The sequence below is a fragment of the Glycine soja genome, chromosome 3, assembly GCF_004193775.1.
Source record: "Glycine soja cultivar W05 chromosome 3, ASM419377v2, whole genome shotgun sequence".
NCBI classification, from domain to species: Eukaryota; Viridiplantae; Streptophyta; class Magnoliopsida; order Fabales; family Fabaceae; genus Glycine; species Glycine soja.
Genome location: NC_041004.1, coordinates 40,327,034 through 40,347,203, shown reverse-complemented (window position 1 = coordinate 40,347,203; position 20,170 = coordinate 40,327,034). Strand labels below are relative to the sequence as shown.

The window sequence follows — 20,170 nt, the reverse complement described above, 5'->3', positions numbered from 1 at the left end:
TTCTCTTTGATTTTAGCATCCTGAAACATGAGGTAAGCTTGGTTAATTTCCTATCCTATAAATCATTTTAATATGTGAGCGCAAGTGTGTAACAACATGCATCTTCTATAACAGCAGCATGTAGCAAAGACTTGACCGCCAAAGTTCATACATGCACGGTAACCAAAAAAAAAAAGTAGCAATAATAAACAATAAATTAAGATAAAAAAAAAGTGAGAATACATAACTTGGTGCCATAGGAATTTTATTTTATTTTTACAATGGACACCTAATCTCCTTCCAACTCCGCCATATTGATGAATTGAACAAGAGTTATTCCTCAAGTCTTTTCTTTATTTTTGTGTAACATTGATAGTCACGTGCGTAGTCACAGACTTCACCATAGTAAAAAAAGAACTACAGAATCACCAAAAGAAAAAAAAAAAGAGAGGAAAAACTAGCCATGGAATTTGGAAACAAGGAACGGGTAAGGTTAAGTTTTTTTCTTCTTTGCTTTTTCATACATTACCCGGTTGAAATTTCCACTAATTACGAGTAAAACTGGGGTTGATCTTATCAAGAAGTGAACTAAGCTTAGAATTGTTCAAGGGTTTCTCATGGTAGTCATTCAGTCCCGCTTCCATAAATTTTCGTATTTCTGCTTCCGTACAGCGTGATGATACACCAACAATCATGCTACCAATGCCCATTGAGCGAAGTTCCTTTGTTGCCTATATAAAAATGAATAAATAAAAATAAAAACAAGAGCATTAAATACTTGCATTTCAACTTTAGCCCTGGCCACAATAAATTATAATGGTAAACTTGGATGTAATGTAATTAATTAATAAGCACCTCAATGCCATTCATGATGGGCATATCCATGTCCATGAGAATCAGGTCAAATCTTTGTCCATGGCAATGAATGTCCACTGCTTCTTGGCCATTTTCCACTCCTTGATTTTTCATTCCAACACTCTCCAACAGCTTTTGATGAATCTTTCGGTTGATTTTATTGTCATCTACTACAAGTGCTGTTAATTTGGTGCCCAAGTTTTGATGTGCCATTCCGTAACTTTTTTACGTCCCCTAACACCACTAGTTGAAAAAAAAAAAAAGACAGTGAGTTAATTTGTTTCATCAAATATATTATGTATAAATATATATTAATTGTTAAATATCTGTGTAGATTTAAGGATAACGTAGCAATATCACTAACCTGAATGAGAACTCTTTCTCAAAATTCTGAGACTAAATTCACTATTATGAGTAGGAGGTGAAGAATGAAAATGGATGATGTATAGCTAGCTAGTTGGGGTGCTATATATATAGATAAATAAATAAATAAAAATATTGAAATGATACGTATATATCCTTCCCATGTGATGTGGATAATTCAGTAAGGTGTGATATAAGATTGAAAGGAAATTAATGGATCGAAAAGAATTATCAAAGTACCAAATTGGAGCTGTTCAAAAAAAAAAAAAAAAAAGAAGTACCAAATTGGATGTGAGTTAGCATCAACATTGAATTTGTGGGAAGTGTCTCTGGATTTCGTTCACAATCTAAAAATCTGAGGGAGAGTGATATTTTTCCAAAAATGGGGATGATTCCTATCTTGAATAAATTCGTAGGCTACCTTTTTTCTATTTTAAACTAGACAAGAAGACAATCAAATTTTGAAGTATATTTTTGGGGTCCTTTCGTTATTTGCCTTTCGTTTCTTGGCATGAAAAACGAGCAAGTATGCCAAACTCATAAGTTATAACTTCCTTCTAATTGAGCCATTGCGCGACTACGTACATGTATATATGTATACCTTACAGTGCAAGGAAAAGAATATAAAACAGAAGTAAGCACGTATGTCCACACAACTTTTTGTTTACAAGGACGAGAATAACACATTACGTGGTGTCTACAACACTGCTATTAGAATCACAGAATGCTACTACATAGTTTGTCCTGCTTATAAATAGAATTAGATTCTCAATTCATGTTCTGTACGTAGTATATATCTCTTCAAAATTAGTTGTTTCCATATTTTATTTTTTTTCCGTTGTTGTTATTTTTTACACCTGAAATGTTATACCTCCCATATTCTAGTTAAGGATTATGAGTCAATTATTGATTAACAATGTGTGTATCGATTGTTCAATAGAATAACAAGTTTTTTAGAAAATATATTGATGAATAGTCCGTTAATCAATTCATATATACATGTTAATATAAAATCGGATAAGGAAACCGAATCCAAAAGAAAAAATAATAACAATAAAATCCAAAAGAAAACAAATAAGTGAAATATACGCATTAACACAACAAAGTTTGAACATTAGTTCATATTAATAATATACTTGATAATTATAACGACAGGATAAAAAAACTAAAAGTTGAAATTATCACTAAAACTTACTTGTTTGGGAAAGATATTGGAACCCTGAAACAATCAAATAATGTTTCAGGAATAATGTTTCGTTAAAGTTACAGATTATTTTTTTTAAAAAAAATGAAAATTACAGATTATTCTTGAAACTTATTACGAATATTAAAAATACAAAACTATTTTAAAAATCTAAAATAGTTTAAGGATCTAGTCAGTTATTAAACTTAGTGACCTGGTTTATGAATTTTTTAGAATTTTCAAATAAGTTTCTGTACTTTTAAGATTCAAACAGATATTAAAAATTATCATCACCTTTGATGGAATCATAACCAAGAGATTCAATGAAAAGTGATGTATAAGTTCAATGACTCAATTACAAGTTTCTAGAGTATAAAAGCTTATTCAAAAAATTTCTAAACAATTCAGATACTGGCTGGTAAATTATTTTACCTTTTTTTTTAAATGGCAATACTCGGAGGCGCAGCTCATGTAATGACTATCCAAAGCTTTATTATTGTGCAGCTTATGTTGGGACGAGGAAATAGTTTCCTAAGCTAATTTTATAATGGGCATACTTATCCACATATTAAAAGCTGCAACTCTACCCTTAACTTCGGCTATGTTTGGTTACGAGGGACACCAAATGAGTGTTTGGTATTGTTATTTTGAATTAAGAAAAACCACTTTCAATTCAAACAATCTTACACTTAAAAATTGTTTGAATAAAATTTTAAAAAACATATTAATTTTATAAAATTAACATCATCCAGAATTAAATTTATTAACCTCCACCCAAACACAAGTTAACTTTTAGATAATAATTTCAAAACATAATATCAATACTTAGCCTAAATAAATGAAAATTTTATAATACATGACTTTTATATTTCTAAATGTCCTAAATAAATGAAAATTTCAAAACACGATGAAGGAAACCTATGAACCACACTTCAATTTCGAAATCTATTGCACGAATAACCGTGCTAAGAGTTGTAGTGAAATCGTTTATATGACTTCACGTATCACACACTATGGCTAGGGTTTCGTAGGGCAAAAGACTTTGGTCTTAATATGAACACCCCCCAACAAAAAATGAAGGGAACGAAAATACATCTTTGTTGAACAAGAACTGCAGCGTGAAAATAAGTTTGCGAAAACTTAGCCTATATCCAAAATATTCATGTAACTGAATCAATGACTTTCTTGAAAACCATTTACGACAATCAATAATGTTTACTATATGTAGATTAGAATTTACTCGTATTTCACCATCAGAACTCTCCAAATTCCAACATTGCCAGGGAAAAAGGAAAGACCAAAAAAATTATATATTTAAAGAGACCCAAGGAGAAGGAAAGACAATGGAACCCACATCTAAATTCATGCACGCAGATATACAAATACACAACAATGAATAGACAACACCCAAAAAGCCACAACTTTTTTCTTCCCAATAAACCTGCTAGTCTTGAACGGCATCAATCGCTTTGCCTGTCCTGGCTTGTGAGATTCGATTTGCATAAATGGTGACCAACTTCAACTGTGTGCTGTTAAGCCCTTGCAAATATGGCAAGAATGCTCTCCCAAGCATGATATAAATATCCACGAGACAGAAAACAACGGTCTGTAACAATCCGCATTTACATAAAATAAGAATAATTAAACAGAATATATAAAGGGAACAAAGGACAGACAAAAATATAATTATTAGTGATAAATAATACCCTAATCCTCTCATTCAAAGAAAATGTTTATAGATAGAACCAGTTACATTTATGATCCTCTAAGCCAGACAGACTTATCATCCTTTTATAGTGTCTAATATTAGTTAATCACATAAACTATATTTAAACCTTATTAAGAGCAGACTACTGTCAGATTTGCCCACGGTGAAGTAGGAGCAACGCAAGTTTAGGTGGCTTAGTATATATATCAAACCATCGAGGCTGAAATCAAGAGTTCGACACATACAAAGGACAAACTTCCTGGTATTATTTTATAAATGGTTTGCTGCATTGATTGTGTTCTAATGAGGGAATGGATTATGGAATAATCACTGCTAGTATGAATGAAATGATCATCCCTTTCTGTTCATACATTTGGTATGGCAAATTATACAGGGAATATAGTAAGAACTAATTGTTTATAATGAGCCATAGCAAGTTCAGCTCAATAATCCCAAGAAAAGAAGTTTCAATCTAGTGACACCATTGTCTTTTTTTTCTATAGAAGTGGCTAACTCTGATTTTATTTCACATATGGAAACCAGTGGTCTATGATATTAATTTACTTCTTGTTATGTGCGTGTGCGTGTCATATTAATAATGAGACAACAGTATCTCTATTTGATATTTGCTGTATGTGTGCCATATAGTGTCAAGATAATTGTAGAACTTGTGCCGTATGTGTGATAGATTGACAGCAAAATGCCATATAAGTCATCACTTTCTCTTTTTGCTTTTTAGATGGATGGATTAGATCCCTTTCAACTTAAGGGAACATTGAGCCCAAATTGTGAATGATGTCTGTTTCCAAGTGTATTTTTTTTTACTCATTATAATAGGAAAATGTTATATTTGAATTATATATATATATATATATATATATCCATGTCGGGGTGTCCAATATTTTGCACGATGTCCGTGCTTCAGAGGTTATAACTACATATGCCACTTTACAGTGTTTTTTACCATCAGACATTTCTTAAGATGTACGACACTATGGAACATAAATTACTCCAGATAAAAAAGATCTTAAGTACCTTCCGAACATCTGCACTCTGGTTACCAAAAGCTTCGAAAAGGGCAGGCAGAAACGAGGGTAACTGAGCCATTAGTTCTTCCTGAGAAAGCCGCCCCACAAGCTGAAGAAAAGAATAGTATGATGTTAATTGTTAAACATGATAAATTGTTAAGCAATTGTATGATGTGGTGCAGGTACTATATATGACAGAATAAGGATACAGTAAATTCTTAAAAACATGGGATATGATACAACTAGAATATGTAAAGACAGTCGTAAGAAAAAGAAAAAACTTTTTCCCATGTGCTACAATACTAGTGATATTAATACACTTCATACAGTGAAATGGCATATTGGCAGGAGTAACCACTAACCAAGACAATGCAGGATACACTCAGAATATGTTTTTGTGTCTCGTTAACAACTGCCTAAAAACACTAGTTGAGAAGCATTTAATACCTCCTATTAAATTCTTCTAATTACTTAAAAAAAACAAATGCTTAAATGATTTGGTATTTTTATTTTTAATATAATAAATAATTTATTTTACAATAAATATCTTTTTGTATCCTTAACAAGTGACCTATGTCCATTGGTTAGCATTTACCTATGTTTTATAAGTATCAGAAGCATATAGGATATGGACATAAAAATACTTGCTGCGTTTTGAAATATTATTGATTCATTGGGCACTTCTTTCCAAAATAGAGCAATAGATCATTCTAAAGACAGTTTACCTTTGTTAAGCAATTTATGCAAATAACGAGTGTTTTCTCATCCTCGGTAACCAGCAGAGGGACAATGACCTGAAATGATTTAAATTCTGAGGATTAGATTGTCAAAAAAGTAAAACCCCATTCCTTTCCTCAAAAATTTTACAGAGAGTAAAGGGGCCACAAAGTAAAGGAATCAAGAAATACATACACTTAAACATCTGAATGGATCATACTGAGATAGAACAATGGTCAGGCAGTGCTCTGCTTCATTCGAGACCTAAAAAGGGGATGGAAGAAGCTGAGATTAGGAAAAGAAAGCAAATGTATAAAAGACAAAGTAGAATGGGACTTTTGCTACCTTAGGAATGATATCTTTTGTAACATGAAGCAGCTTCTCAATTACAATCTCAACAGAGTTCTCCATGGCACCTTTCTGTGAACAATAAAAGTAGAAGTTAAATTTTAAAATCAGAAAAATCTTTATGATATAAATTTAATTTCCAATAATGCCTTATGCATACAAAAAGAAAATATGCACAATTGTAAGCACTGACATGATCAAGAGCATAATCCCCAAAACTAAAATGGGACAAAAGGAGTAGGAACCTGGTTTTTAAGCATTTCAACTATCAGTGAAAGAGCAAGCTCTTTGACTGAGGAATCTGAATCATCCAGCACCTCAAGCACAACTGTCAAAATCTGATTGAAGTACTGCAAGTACATTATCAAATTAACAATTGATTGCACATTAGGGTTAAAACAAATCATATTCAGATTCATAAGTATTTTCTTTCAACATTTTATCTGTTTCCCTGGTTTCTCTCACTTTTTAATCAGTTCCTGAATCATAATAAGTATGACCAACAACCATACAACTTGGAAAGAAAAAGAAAGTGTAAATAAAATCAAGCATACCTTGGTCCAAACAGAATGATCATTTGTTATAGAAGCTTCAACCAATTGTTGAAGAGCAGTCCGTTTACTTGAAATAGGGCTTCCATCACCCCCACTGCATATCTACAAAACAACATTTTTCAGGTGTGAAGTGATATATCACAAAGATGTCAAAGACGGGGTGGGGGGAGTTTTGCAACAATCTCTTCTCTGATTTTAAAGAGTTCTGGGTTTGTCCTGCCACCTTTGACAACTTTCTTACAACTCCTTATCGAGGTTTTGGGAAGGGTGAGGATATAAAAAATGTATGGAAAAAGTGAACTTTTTGTTATAGTTTTAAACAGTGATGATAGTCATCATTTCTCCTTGACTGGCTTTTATTCTTGACCTCGTGTTTTTGTCAATGCTTAAATGGGTTTCTTTATCTTTCTTGCAAAGAGACTTGACTGATATTTTGTGAGTTGATTATTACTATTATTTTCTGCTGCAATTTTCCATCCTTGGAGAATGGTTTATCACCATCCTATTTTTTCTCACAATATTTCTCTTTCTACAGGATCTTTTGGTTTTCCGAATAATAAAATTAAAAAACCAACTTATCCTATACTAGTTGCATAACTCACCATATGAAGAATTTGAGGAATGCTGGGTCCTGTGTGTGTCATGGTGTTAATTTTTACATCTTCAGCTGAGTGATGATTAAGTTCCAATTCAGAAGGATGCTCTTTGTCATTTACATAGCCTTCAGCACCATTTAAATGCTCTGATGACATCAAACCGTTTACATCTAGACGAGGAGTTGAAAGACCCTCTAAGCTCACGCTACTGTCCATGTGTCCATGTTGGCTAGTTTGAGAGCCAAAGTTTTGACCCATTGGATTGACGGCATAAGCAAGATCCTTAGTTTTTGAACCAAGGCTGCCACTATTAGGATCAGTCTCAAAATTATGATACAGATGTTCCCGAGTTTCACCAGAAGATGCTTGACCAAGACTGGCTTTTATCAGTGTTGAATCTTGGGAACTCCATTTCCTGCCACCATCACTATCAAGTGAACCAGCAGAATACCTACCAAGGTAATGAGCTTTCCTAGAGTAACCAACATATCCATCTTCAGAGGATGTTCCCACAACATCAGATGGATCATAGGAAGACTTAGAACGTTGTTTCTCTTTCTTGTTCTGCAGATAGTTTATTAGGTCTACTTCAATGCGAGGGGTGTATTGTTTCAATGCTCGTCTCAAGGAATTTTGTTCTTCAACTGACAAACTCAGAATGAAATTAAGAACAGCAGTTGAATCAAAGTGAGAGTACACTGATATAATGCATGTAATAGCTGCTTCTTTAAGCTTTGTATTTTTGTCATGAACCAAAGGGGTTAACTTAGCAAGCCATAATTTTAGGATGCCAATATTAGCAGCACCTTCTGGGTTCATAGCATGTTTGTTAAAGGAATTGATAGCAAATTCAATAACAGCCAATTTAGCCTTTGGAGACCTTTGTTCATCTAGTGAGCGTAATAATGCAGGTAAGAGAGAATCTATACTGTAAGTTTTGCTGACCACTTCCAGAGTTGTTGAACACGGCTGCCTGACAAGTTCTTTAGGGTCAATTAACCGAGAAAACACATGGGGTAATATTCTTTCCATATAACCCTCAAAAGGCTTTCGGCATGCTGGAACAATATCTGCAAGTGTTGAAAGAGCAGCCTGTGCAACTTTATGATGGGGATCATCCAAGTGCTGGAAAAACAACTTCATTACCTTCTCAAAATTCTGAACAACTTCTAGAGTTCCCTTCGGACCTTGCTGCAACAAAGAATGAAGATAATTAAAGGCAGCAACCCTAGCAGACCAATCGGAACCTGAACTAAGTCCTTCACTCAAAGCTTCATGAAGAGATGCTGGTCCATCTGCAAAATTCGACATCTCTCCAAGAGATAGCTGATTATCATCAAAACTCCTCCTGCCAGCAGACATGCGTCCAGCCACATTCTTTCTCAATAGTGGTCTCTGGAAATTAGGCACATAACTATTATGAGATTCCCTAAAGTTTCCATCTCTATAAGGGGCATCCAAATACTGTCTATCAGTGTTGGGGTTCATATATCGCCTAGTCTCCCTCATATCATGGTTATCATCGAGAGAACTTCTTTCTTGTCTTTCAGATGCCCTTTTACTCGAATATGATGATAAAGGCTCAATACCAACATTACTACGATAGGATAACTTGGCAGAATCTTTCGAAGCTTGAATCTGAGTGATTATGTCAGACAAACCGAGACCACCATTTCGGTTACTACCTTTATTGATGCCGGAAGTAGTTGATTCTGTTGTTAAAGAGCTTGTCAGATGATTAGATGCGGGGACAGCTGCAGGGAAAGGTGGATCACGAGATGATGGAGGGTCAACTCCTGCACTAGGGGCAATAAGAGAAAAATTTAGCCGCTCAAATAGTTTGAAAAAACACTAACAGATCAACCATTGAATGGCATCAAGTCCTGAAAATTGAGGTAAAAATAAAAATATATAACAGGAAAACTTATGTTGTACCTAGATCCAAACTTGTTGACCGGAGAGAAGATGAATTATGCTTATCAGACAAATCCAAGCCTCTAAGCATGCTTTCAATAGCAGAAACCTTCTGTTTGCTTGCATGTAACATGCTTTCCAAACTACGTTCTGTACCCTTACCAAGTGACTTAGCTTGTGAAAGAAGTATGCCAGATGAGATAGATGTCCCTGATGATATACTTGAACTTTTATCCATAGCAACAATAGCAGAAGTTCCATAACCAGGTAGATTAGAGGGAGCAGAGGCCTGGCTAGATAATGACGTCGGTGCACCTCTATCTCGAATGGAAGGTGAAGCATGTCGTCGATGTATTCCTCCATCCTCTTCATTTATTAACTGCGATTTACATTCACTTTAAAAGATGACCTGAGCAACAAAAATAAAAGGAAGAATGACATCCACAAAATCATAAGTGTATACCCGTTGAATCGCAGGGTCAAAGGATGAAAATAGGCGACGAGAACGCTCTGGCCAAGTTTTTGCAAACATTCTGTAGCACATCCTTGCAGTAGACCGTACCTATTAATTTTCACACAGTAATTATTTTCACTTCCATATACTTTGAATAATCAATGAATATGCTAAAGACTTTCTGTCCTAAATCAATGAAAAATGATAAATAAACAAATTTGCTCAAAAGAGTAAGTAATGATCATAACTAATAACAGAGTAACTCTACCGCATACTGCAAAACCATTTTTGAAACATCTTACCAAATATTATTATACAATGAAACAAACAATAGCAACAAAGCCTTATCCCACTAGGTAAGATTGGCTACATGAATCTCACAACACCATTTGGCACAGTTAAAAACCAAAACTTCAGGAATATAAATTAAATTAAGCAAGTGGGTGACAAATGGCAAAAACAATAGATATATGCAAAAAAAAGGGATGATTTGTGTCACTGATTTGGTTCCTGAAGGGATACAAGGAAAGCAGTGAGTTTTTCACAACACAACTGCCTCTTGGATACTTATTTTCTCCCCACAATCATATTCTAAAAGGAAATTTAAATTATTTTGGCATGATGCACACGTGCGAGTGCACACAGAGAGAAAGCATTGGGCAGAGGCCTTGTTCTTTGGCTAACCATAATAGAAGCATCATTCAACATAAATTCTATTATGCTAAGTTTCATATCCGTAATCATTCCTTACCACACAATGACACGTTGAGACATAAAGCCAACCAATAAATAAAAAAATTATGGAATTTCACAATTTAATTATCATTACTGATTTATCATATTATACATTTTATGATAACTGAAATTTCACTAAAATATACGCAAACAAGGACAATCAATTTTACTTCCCACACACCAACACGCCTATCAAGGTGATGCAATTTCTTGATAGTTCAGGAAGAAGAGAAAACCCAATGGAAAAGCTAGTCAGAGTTTACAAATTTAATGCACTATATATTTACCAAATGTCAAATAACCTAAAACTATAAAGCTACCTCACTCATTGCGTCTGAAACACAACACTTTATCAGATCCTCATATAAATCAGCTGATCGATGTATTTCAGGTGCATCAGGCCAATGTTCTAGGACCAAATAAGCATATTCACAACACCTACAGTACAAATGTCCAATGGTATTAATCAAAAACCAAAACTCTAGCTTGTGTCTTTTCAATAGTTGATAATATATACCTTGCACGAAGTACTGCATTGCGATCATTTTTTGCACAATCGGCTATACGGGGAAGCACACGAGCAACTTTGCAGTTGCGCAGCATCTGCAAAGTAGAGGCAAAGGTGAAAATGACACATAGCAAGAGGGATACGAAAATGAAGGTAATTAAATGAACATATTACAGTACCGTTTTAATGCAGTTATCTGCAGACTCTGCAATTACAAGCACAGTAATCACAACCAGCTTGAAAAGGACCTGATTATCAGATCAAAAATTAATAATTTCAAAAGCATCAAAATTGTGATAAATCCGAGATAACTAGGCGAACTTACTGGTATAAACATTTCAGCACATGCCTCAAAATCACCCAAGAGTTCCTTTGACAAAAAGCACAATAGATGGCAAGCCTAGAAGAAAGCAAACAACAAGCCAGAAACAGTTGGGTATAAGAACCTAACCTATGGACAGGTCCTTCAGTAATTATAATGAGAGAAAACTAACAAGCATACTAAGAGAAGGAATTCATCAAAACAAATGAATGTTTCATTCTAACATACGCAAAGGCAAAGAAGGATTGCTTCAAGAGAAAAAAATCACCATTCTCCTAAGTTCCCAAAACAGCAAAGAAGGAACAGGAAATTATAACTTTCACCTAGACACGTTTTACAAATTAATAAAAGGGAATATAGAACAATAATAATATTAGAGCACCTGCTTCACAATGGTAGATCTTCGGTCTGACAATTGTGTGCTTAAAGGTCCAACAAGTTGCTTCAGGAGCCCACGAAAACATGGATAATCCACAGCACCTGTTGAAGAAAGTAATAAGAAGATATTCAATAATCATGCCACAGGAAAAGAAAATGTATTACATTTAATTTATTGGCTCAGTGGAAATTACAATTAATCATACATAAAACCATTTTTTGCTTAAACAATAGGCACAAAAATACATATTACAAGGAGAAAAACAACGCACATGATTCAAATAAGTGTAAATTACTCCAATCTCCATTCTATATTGCACTTTTTTGTATAAAATCCCTTTTATTTCTAAAACTGACACAAAACTCTTCTTATTTATAAAATCCCTTAATCTATAAACTCTTCTTAATAAATATACTACACTTAAAACTAAAGCACTTTTATTTCTGTATAATATAAAATTGACAAAAATATCCTCATTAAAAAGTTTTGCACATTGCAAAAATTCTCTTCAATTTTATAAATATATTACATTTGGAATTATTAAATACCTAAACAATATAATTTTGAAGATAATATTAAATAATATAAGAGAATAAATTATAATTCTGTATTTTCAAATAACAAGAATTGTTTTAAATTGTTATGATAAAAAATTTAATCAAATGAAATATTAAAAAATAAAGCATGGTTCTATTTTTTATTATTTAATTATTTATAAAATTGATTTTAAAATAGTCTTATTCTATCTTATTAATAATTCACGAGATTTAGTTTTTTCTTACATATATTACAGCAACATTTTTACAATAGGTATTGTTATTTTTAATATTTGAAATTATAATTTCTTCATTATGTATTCTCATCCACTATAATAATATTATCTTCAAGTTTTATCATTTAAGTAATTAATAATTTCAAAGTTTTACTATTGCAGGGGATTTAATCATAATGTATTTATAAAATAGAATAGGGTTTGCGTAACTTTTTTAAGAAATGAAAATGAGTCAAAATAGTAATAACAGTATATTTATCAATTTCATGCAAAAATAAAATTGTGTTTAACTGTAACATGTTTATAATTTTATAAAATATAGAGGGCTTTTGTGTAGGTTTTTAAGTTTAAGTGCAAATTACAAGAAAGGTTTTGGAGTAATTTACTCTCCAAATAATAATAGACTTATAAAAATGTTGGCCCTGATCAATTTAGTTTAAAAAGTGCAATAATGTTTAAGTCACCCCCTGCCCACAATTTAGTAGAACTAGGATCCTAAAAACTGCGCCTCTATTGCTGAAACGGCTGTAGTTAATGGTCCTACCAGCATTTAATTTTCCTTTTTATTGTCTAATTGTGATAATCTTTTAATGCCATGGCTCAGTTAACTATGGCTTGTGTTGAATCAACGTCAACAAATAAAATCCAACACCATATTCATAAAAGATCACCACAAACATCCTTCAAGTAAAGATATTCCACAACTGCAAACGTTCTTTCCCTTTTAGACTCAAAATAGGAATAAGCTCTTATCATTGCACTCTAAGCACATATTTATCTGAACACATTTCTCAAAGGAATTCAGAACCACCAACCTCCAAGAACAAGACCTTCAACTCTCTGCAGAGCAGCAGTTCGAATTGACCAGTCTTTTTCAGGCACAAGGGTAGATGCAATCTTCTCAAATTCCCTGATTAACTCCTTATCTGAATATACCTTGACAGGGTCTACGGGTTTCTCAGTGATGTCACCTTCTCCTGCTCATAATTTAATAAACAAAATGCATACTTAAATAGTTAATATTCTCATCCAACTATACGCAGTATATTAACAATATGTGATGTTGGATTTTTTTTTTAATTTTACAATTTTACAACTTGAGATGCCACTCATCTCTTTGAATCACATCATGTTATCTTCAATCATTTTGCCTCCACCATCAAAATTATCTCAATTTTTACACATTTTGCACATGCATCGCATGTAAATTTTTATCATTGAAGAAGTGCAGAAGAAAACATCCACCAAATGACAACTAAAAACAGTTAGATCCAAGGGACAACATCTAATTAAAGGTAGCACCCCAAAGATCAAGTGTGTTTAACTTCTGGAATTACCGAAGGATACATGTTAGCTACAATATGCGGAAGTTTAAATAAAAAATGACACAGAAAAACAAAATCACCACAATTAGTGCTAACTGAAATAGCATCACTTAAAATCAAAAGCTAAAAATTCTAACATCGTGATATCAAAGTTTAGTTTAATGATAAGAAAGAAAGGAGCTTAAACTAATCTAAACTCAAACAAAAATGTGATGTCAAAAATAAACATGTCCAAACTCCATAGGGTCCATAACTCCACATTATTTAAACATTTGACAATATGTTCCAGTATAGTGGCAACTATGCAGCTCATCTCAAATTAGTAAATTTTAATTACAGAGAAAATTGAAAGGTAAATAGAGCCAGTATGAGAAGGAAATTACAAAGATATAAATCATAATGCCATGTATAAAATTGAATTGATACTAAACTAAAATATAAACATGTATGATTGAAGAATTACAAATGTACTAACCTCCAAAAAGAGAGTTCTCCCTTGAGGAACTTTTAGCCTTTGGACTACTTTTCTTGGGATTAACACTTGCATGTTTAATTTCCCCAGTAATATATCCACCTGGACCATCCGAAGAGCGAACTTTTGGTTGAATTCCCTCGAGCCTGGCATTAATATCTTTCACCTGAAACCATCATATGATGCAATGAACAAGACATAAGAAACTGTCACAGTAGATGCTAATTAAATGTAAAATGGCAAAGGTCCAAATTCATGAGCTTAAAAGTGTGTTGGTGCATTTGTAATATATTGAATAACAATGAATGAGGAAAGTGTTTTATATTTACCAAAGATGAAGGAAGATTGTGGCGGTGAAGTTCGTCACGAAATTGAGGTCCAGCTTGTGTATACATCTCCTGTAAAAATGACAATGTCAAAGAAATGTACTAACAATAACATTATCCTATCTTAAATCCGTAATCACCATCCTCAGGTATGACTGTGAACACATAATAAATCAATTTTTCTTTACGGCATCATGATATCAATTATAAAAATGCTCAATACACCATTAAGATTAACATAAGGCGAAAAGCAACATGCAATATTAGCAATTCTTTACTTTTGGCTCAGAAATTCAAGAATTGAAATTAGCCATTGCTATGGCATGAACCCCTTTTTTGGCAAGTAACATGATAATGCAAGTGAGTCCTTTAGCCAATATATACAAAATACTAAATGACTGAAAGATAAAGCATGCTTACCTCAATGCACAAAATAGCTGCTTCCCTAACAGCAGGATTTGGATCATTAAGCAAATGCAAAACCTGACAATCAATCAAGTTTTGGAAGGAGTTATTATCACATGCCGAGAATATTTAAATGTACACAAGATATGTACTGCTTATTTGTAAAAGTCAATACAGGGGGGAGGATAGCTCGTTGAAGTGGAAGCTCAGTAGCTGCAAATAGATTAATTGCAGCTGCGACAGTTCGTGTAAACTCCTCTCTGACTCTCCAGCTTTTATGTGCCCAAGCAAAGGACCCTGCTCTTTCAACAATTATTGTAGGAGAAGAAACCTGCATATAATAATGATAATAATAATAATCCAAAATGAATGCAAAACGCAAGGACTAAAAAAATATCATTTTCAAAATTACAATCAGGACATATTTACTTCACTTTTACTCTTTGACAATAAACACCAAGATACATGCGGAAGCATTATCCATTTCACTGTTAAACTAAGTTTGGATAATGACGAGTGGAATGGAATGGACTGGAATGCTGACTAGTTCTGTCCCTTACTCCAGAAATTGGTGGGTAAGAAAAGAGGGCTATAGGATGGAAAGGAATGCACTCCATCAGGTTCCATTCCAATCCATTCTCAAGCAATCCAATAAGTGGAACCTAGCATCATGCCATCAAGTTATTTCCCAGCCCCTTCCATTAGTCCAAACATAGCCTAGGTAAAGATATAGAACGGAAGTGTAAAAGAAACACTCAAGCTATAATAAGGTCATATAGATAAATAAATTTGATCACAGATTAGCCATGTGAAACTCCACTTAATTGTTTAGAGATAAACCAAAAGCTTATGCCAACATTCATGCCATGCAAGAAACCAAACACAAACTACTCTGCTTAAATAGTTTCCTGTTTAAACTGTTCATAGATCTACATCCATCCACTGGCCAGGCTGAGGATCCTTTTTGTGTGCATATTTTCACACTCAGACATTTCAGGTTGGTATCTGAGTTGGATGATCCTGCTCTGCACTTCCATCTCTGTCTATTGCCGGCCATTGTCACCAGTGCCGTCGTCTGCCGCCAGCCACCGCCATCGCACCTATCCCCGACGATACCCAGATCTAGGTCATCTCTTTCAACGCGTCCCAACCCTGGAGGTTTCGAAGTGATCCTTTTTGTGTGCATATTTTCACACTCAAACATTTCAGGTTGGTATCAAAGTGGGACAATCCTGCTCTGCACTTCCATCTCTGTCTATCGCCGGCCATTGTCACCAGTGCCGTCGTCTGCCACCAGCCACCGCCGTCGCACCTATCCCAGACAATACCCAGATCTGGGTCGTCTCTTTCAACGCATCTCAACACGCGCTCCCACGTCATTCTCAAGCGCATGCATCCCATGTGCCCGTCTCCAATCACCAGAACTCCAACACAACACCTGGGTTTTGGTCGCCGGCCTCTCCTTGCTTTGTTTCAGCCATCAAATCGTCGTTTTGGTATTGTCTGGATAGTGGGTCTGTACACCTCTGTCCCTGGTTTCCACAAGTTTTGTGCTATGTGTCTGTTACTAGATACTTGTCCTTGATTTCTCAAAATGACATCTACAAATTCCACTCTCACTTCTACTCCTTCTCCTCTCTCTAGAACTCCCACTATTACTACTCAGAAACTCAAGTGGAAAAATTATCTATCTTGGTTTGCCTCAGTTGAGTTATGGTTCCTTGGTCAAGGGCACTATGATCATTTGGAGAAAGAAACTAGTGAAATTCCATCAGAGAGCAGAAATCAGTGGAAGCCACTTGACTTCTCAATTGTGCATTGTTTTATGGCAATCAGTAGAACCTGATGTGTTGGAAATACTCAAATCCTTCAAGACTTGTTGTTCATTTTGGAAAAATGCTCAAGATATTTTTGCTAATGACATCCAGAGTTTATTTGATTCAGCAAACCATGCATTTTCTCTCAAACAGACTAACCACGATATGACCTCACACATAGCCAAAGTTGTTGTTAAAGAATTAAAGAAGTTCCTAATATATGACTCTATGGATGAAATGAAAAGAAGACTCTCCCTTGTCTTCTATTACTATTCCTAAAAATGTTCAAGAGGCACTCGATCATCCTGGTTGGCAACAAGCCATGATTGTTGAAATGCAGGCTCTTGAGAACAATGGCACATGGGAATTAGTTTCTCTTCCTCCTGGGAAGAAGACAGTTGGCTGCTGATGGGTTTATGTTGTTAAAGTCAGACCTAATGGTGAGGTTGATTGACTTAAGGCTCGGTTGGTTGCCAAAGGCTACACTCAGATTTATGGCCTTCATTACTGTGACACCTTCTCTCCTTTGGCCAGGATCACAATTGTTCAGCTCTTCCTAGCTATGGCAGCTATTCGTCATTGGCCTCTTTATCAATTAGACATAAAAAAATGCCTTTCTCCATGGTGATTTAGAGGAGGAAATCTATATGAAGCAACCTCATGGTTTTGTTGCTTAGGGGGTGTCTAGTTTGGTGTGTAAATTGTGTCGATCTCTTTATCGGCTCAAACAATCACCACGTGCTTGGTTTGGGAAATTTAGTCATATTTTTCAGAATTTTTGAATGAAGCGAAGTGAAGCAGATCACTTTGTTTTTATTGTCATACTTCTCCCAAGAAGTGTGTTTATCTAATTATCTATGTTGATGACATTGTTATTATAAGGAATGATGCTGCCAAAATTTCCTAACTAAAGCAACAATTATTCAGTCATTTTCAGACCAAAGACCTTGGCTACCTAAAGTACTTCCTTGGTATTGAAGTGGCTCAATCAAAGAAAGGTGTTGTCATTTCACAAAGAAAATATGCTCTGGACATTTTGGAAGAAACAGGTATGACTAATTGTAGGCCTATTGATAGTCCTATGAATCCAAATCAGAAGTTAATGTCATATCAAGGTGAACCTTTTCCAGATCCAAAGAGGTATAGAAGGCTGGTTGGAAAACTCATTTATCTCACAATTACAACTTGATTTGTCAGTTGTAGTCGGAGTTGTCAGTCAATTTATGCAGGATCCTCACATTGACCATTGGAATGCTATGGTTCGCATTCTTAGATACATCAAAAAGACTTCAGGATAGGGATTGTTGTATAAAGATAATAGAAATGCCCAAATTTGTGGGTACTGTGATGTCAATTGGGTAGGTTGTCCCATAGACAGGCGATCCACCATTAGATGTTGTGTATCCCCTAGAGGAAATATTGTCTCTTGGAAAAGCAAGAAACAGATTGTTGTTGCCTGATCAAGTGCAGAAGCAAAATATAGAGCTATGGCTCTTGTTACTTGTGAATTGGTGTGAATTAAACAACTTCTTCAAGAATTAAAATTTTGTGATGTTCAACAGATGAAGTTGTATTGTGATAATCAGGAAGCTCTTCATATTGCTTCTAATCCTGTATTTCATGAGAGAACTAAACATATAGAGATTGATTGCCATTTTGTTCGGGAAAAGCTACAGTCCAAAGAAATCAGTACTGAATTTATAAACTCCAACAAACAGCTTGCAGATATCCCGACCAAGTCCTTGAGAGGTCCTCGGATCCACTTTATATGTTCCAAGCTTGGAGCACACAATTTATATGCTCCGGCTTGAGAGGGAGTGTTAAAGTTGTTGTTTGAAATGTTTTGCTAATGTTTTATATTTGTAGCTTGTTGTAGAAGCTCTTAGAAGCTGTCCTGTAATCTGTCAACATAGGCTAGGCTATAGCCTTCACCATGAACTATTTTTTGTACTATCTATATAAGCAAAACTGAGGTTGAGGATCCTTTTTGTGTGCATATTTTCACATTCAAACATTTCAAGTATAATTATCAAGTTAACAAAGCGTTATATCAGTTATCTTCAAAGCATTCACTTATAAAGTTACAATTAACTGCTAACAGACTTAAATCTGGTTTTGCTTACAAACGAGTCAATCAGAAATTATGAATTTTATTTTCACGGATACTAAATCAATCCAAAAAAAGAAATTCCCCGAGCTTCTTCTTCTGCAGAAGCTACTTGCAGACATTTTGTCACATGTTTCTTAATGCTCCTCTAGAATCTAAAGTCAAATAAAAAAAATTAACCGGTGAAAGATTAATTCATTTGGGTTCAAGACACCACAATTTAAAAACGCAGCATCTGAAAGGCTTTAGGTTCATCTAATGTTTGGACACACGTTTGACACTACTGGACGTGGATCCCTAACACAACTAATAGTTGCTTTTGCGTTGCGTTGTCTTTGACGTGATTTTGCTCTATATATGGATCTTAAATGAGAAACCAAACACAGACGACGATGAAATCACACCAGCAAGAGATCCTACGACTAAAGATCTCGCGATATTATTCCGATTCTCATTCTCCAGAAGCATAAGACAGGTCATGCAAGAGCGAAACAGCGACCAATTCCGATTTCGTCGCCGTGTTACAGCGAAACAGCGACCAATTCCGATACATCGAAGTCATTATTATCCTAATAAATATTCCTAAGCAGTTACAGCACCCTACCGCTACCAGTTAGTAAGAACCACACTCGATTACTATCACTATCGAGTTATTAAATACGGATAAGGGACAGTACCTCCATGAGAGTGAGCAGGAGCCGACGGGCGGCGTCGCGGACGGGCTGCTTGGCGTCGCCGAGGCGGTCGACGACGGCGGGGAGGAGGGCGTTGAAGTGGAGCTTGAAGTGTTCACCGGCGAGGACGGCGGCGGAGGCGAGGGCCTGGAGAGCGCCCTGGGAGACGCGGAAGTTGTTGTCCTTGAGGAGATCCATACATGTGTCGACGAGCGAGGTGACTTCGGAAGAGGAGAGGCTCTTTCTGGAAACTTCTAGAAGTTGATGCAGCCGCTCTACGCCCGCCATCCTCTCCTTCGTGTCCTTGGCGCGTGACAGTTCCAGAGCTTCCTCCATTTCTTCTTCCTTTGATCAGATCTGAACAAGACTGAGTGAGAGAGTGAGCGAGTTTGAAACCGATGAGGATAGAGAGAAGAATCCGATGAGATTACGCGGTGCAACCGTCAAATTCAGAAGAGGAGAGAGAAAGATAGGGAGTGGCTAGATTGACGGGGGAAGAAGACGAACTTGAAATGAAATGAAATGAAAATCAAAACTTGCTTATGTGCTTGAAATTTTAACCATCCTTTTGTTCCAGATTTCCCTTTAATTAAAAAATTAATCAATCCGAAAATAATTAATCATAATCA

The 20,170-nt window shown here is 35.1% G+C and overlaps 2 protein-coding genes across 2 annotated transcripts; both read right to left on the bottom strand.

The window, feature by feature from the left end:
• Positions 1 to 211: 211 nt before the first annotated feature.
• LOC114405535 (two-component response regulator 24-like) lies at positions 212 to 1,299 on the bottom strand. The gene is made up of 3 exons (XM_028368017.1): positions 1,199 to 1,299; positions 835 to 1,077; positions 212 to 710 (listed from the first exon to the last, which is right to left on the bottom strand). The coding sequence occupies exons 2-3, from the start codon at positions 1,045 to 1,047 to the stop codon at positions 525 to 527; spliced, it is 399 nt and encodes a 132-aa protein (XP_028223818.1). The 5' UTR covers positions 1,048 to 1,077; positions 1,199 to 1,299; the 3' UTR covers positions 212 to 524.
• A 2,240-nt stretch (positions 1,300 to 3,539) lies between these two features.
• Positions 3,540 to 20,095, bottom strand: LOC114406987 (CLIP-associated protein-like). The gene is made up of 21 exons (XM_028369889.1): positions 19,545 to 20,095; positions 15,119 to 15,274; positions 14,959 to 15,021; positions 14,542 to 14,610; positions 14,216 to 14,378; positions 13,231 to 13,392; positions 11,647 to 11,744; positions 11,268 to 11,342; positions 11,122 to 11,190; positions 10,952 to 11,037; positions 10,755 to 10,872; positions 9,709 to 9,807; positions 9,267 to 9,624; positions 7,338 to 9,127; positions 6,736 to 6,837; positions 6,427 to 6,531; positions 6,179 to 6,253; positions 6,029 to 6,097; positions 5,842 to 5,910; positions 5,124 to 5,225; positions 3,540 to 3,986 (listed from the first exon to the last, which is right to left on the bottom strand). The coding sequence occupies exons 1-21, from the start codon at positions 19,875 to 19,877 to the stop codon at positions 3,825 to 3,827; spliced, it is 4,323 nt and encodes a 1,440-aa protein (XP_028225690.1). The 5' UTR covers positions 19,878 to 20,095; the 3' UTR covers positions 3,540 to 3,824.
• Between the last annotated feature and the right edge of the window lie 75 nt (positions 20,096 to 20,170).

Coding starts and splice junctions, on each gene's coding strand:
- LOC114405535 (XM_028368017.1), bottom strand. CDS start 1,047: ATGGCACATCAAAACTTGGGCACCAAATTAACAGCACTTGTAGTAGAT. Junction 711..834: donor CCATCATGAATGGCATTGAG/GTGCTTATTAAT, acceptor ATTTTTATATAG/GCAACAAAGGAACTTCGCTC.
- LOC114406987 (XM_028369889.1), bottom strand. CDS start 19,877: ATGGAGGAAGCTCTGGAACTGTCACGCGCCAAGGACACGAAGGAGAGG. Junction 15,022..15,118: donor AACGAGCTATCCTCCCCCCT/GTATTGACTTTT, acceptor ATTGATTGTCAG/GTTTTGCATTTGCTTAATGA. Junction 9,625..9,708: donor TTGACCCTGCGATTCAACGG/GTATACACTTAT, acceptor TGTAAATCGCAG/TTAATAAATGAAGAGGATGG.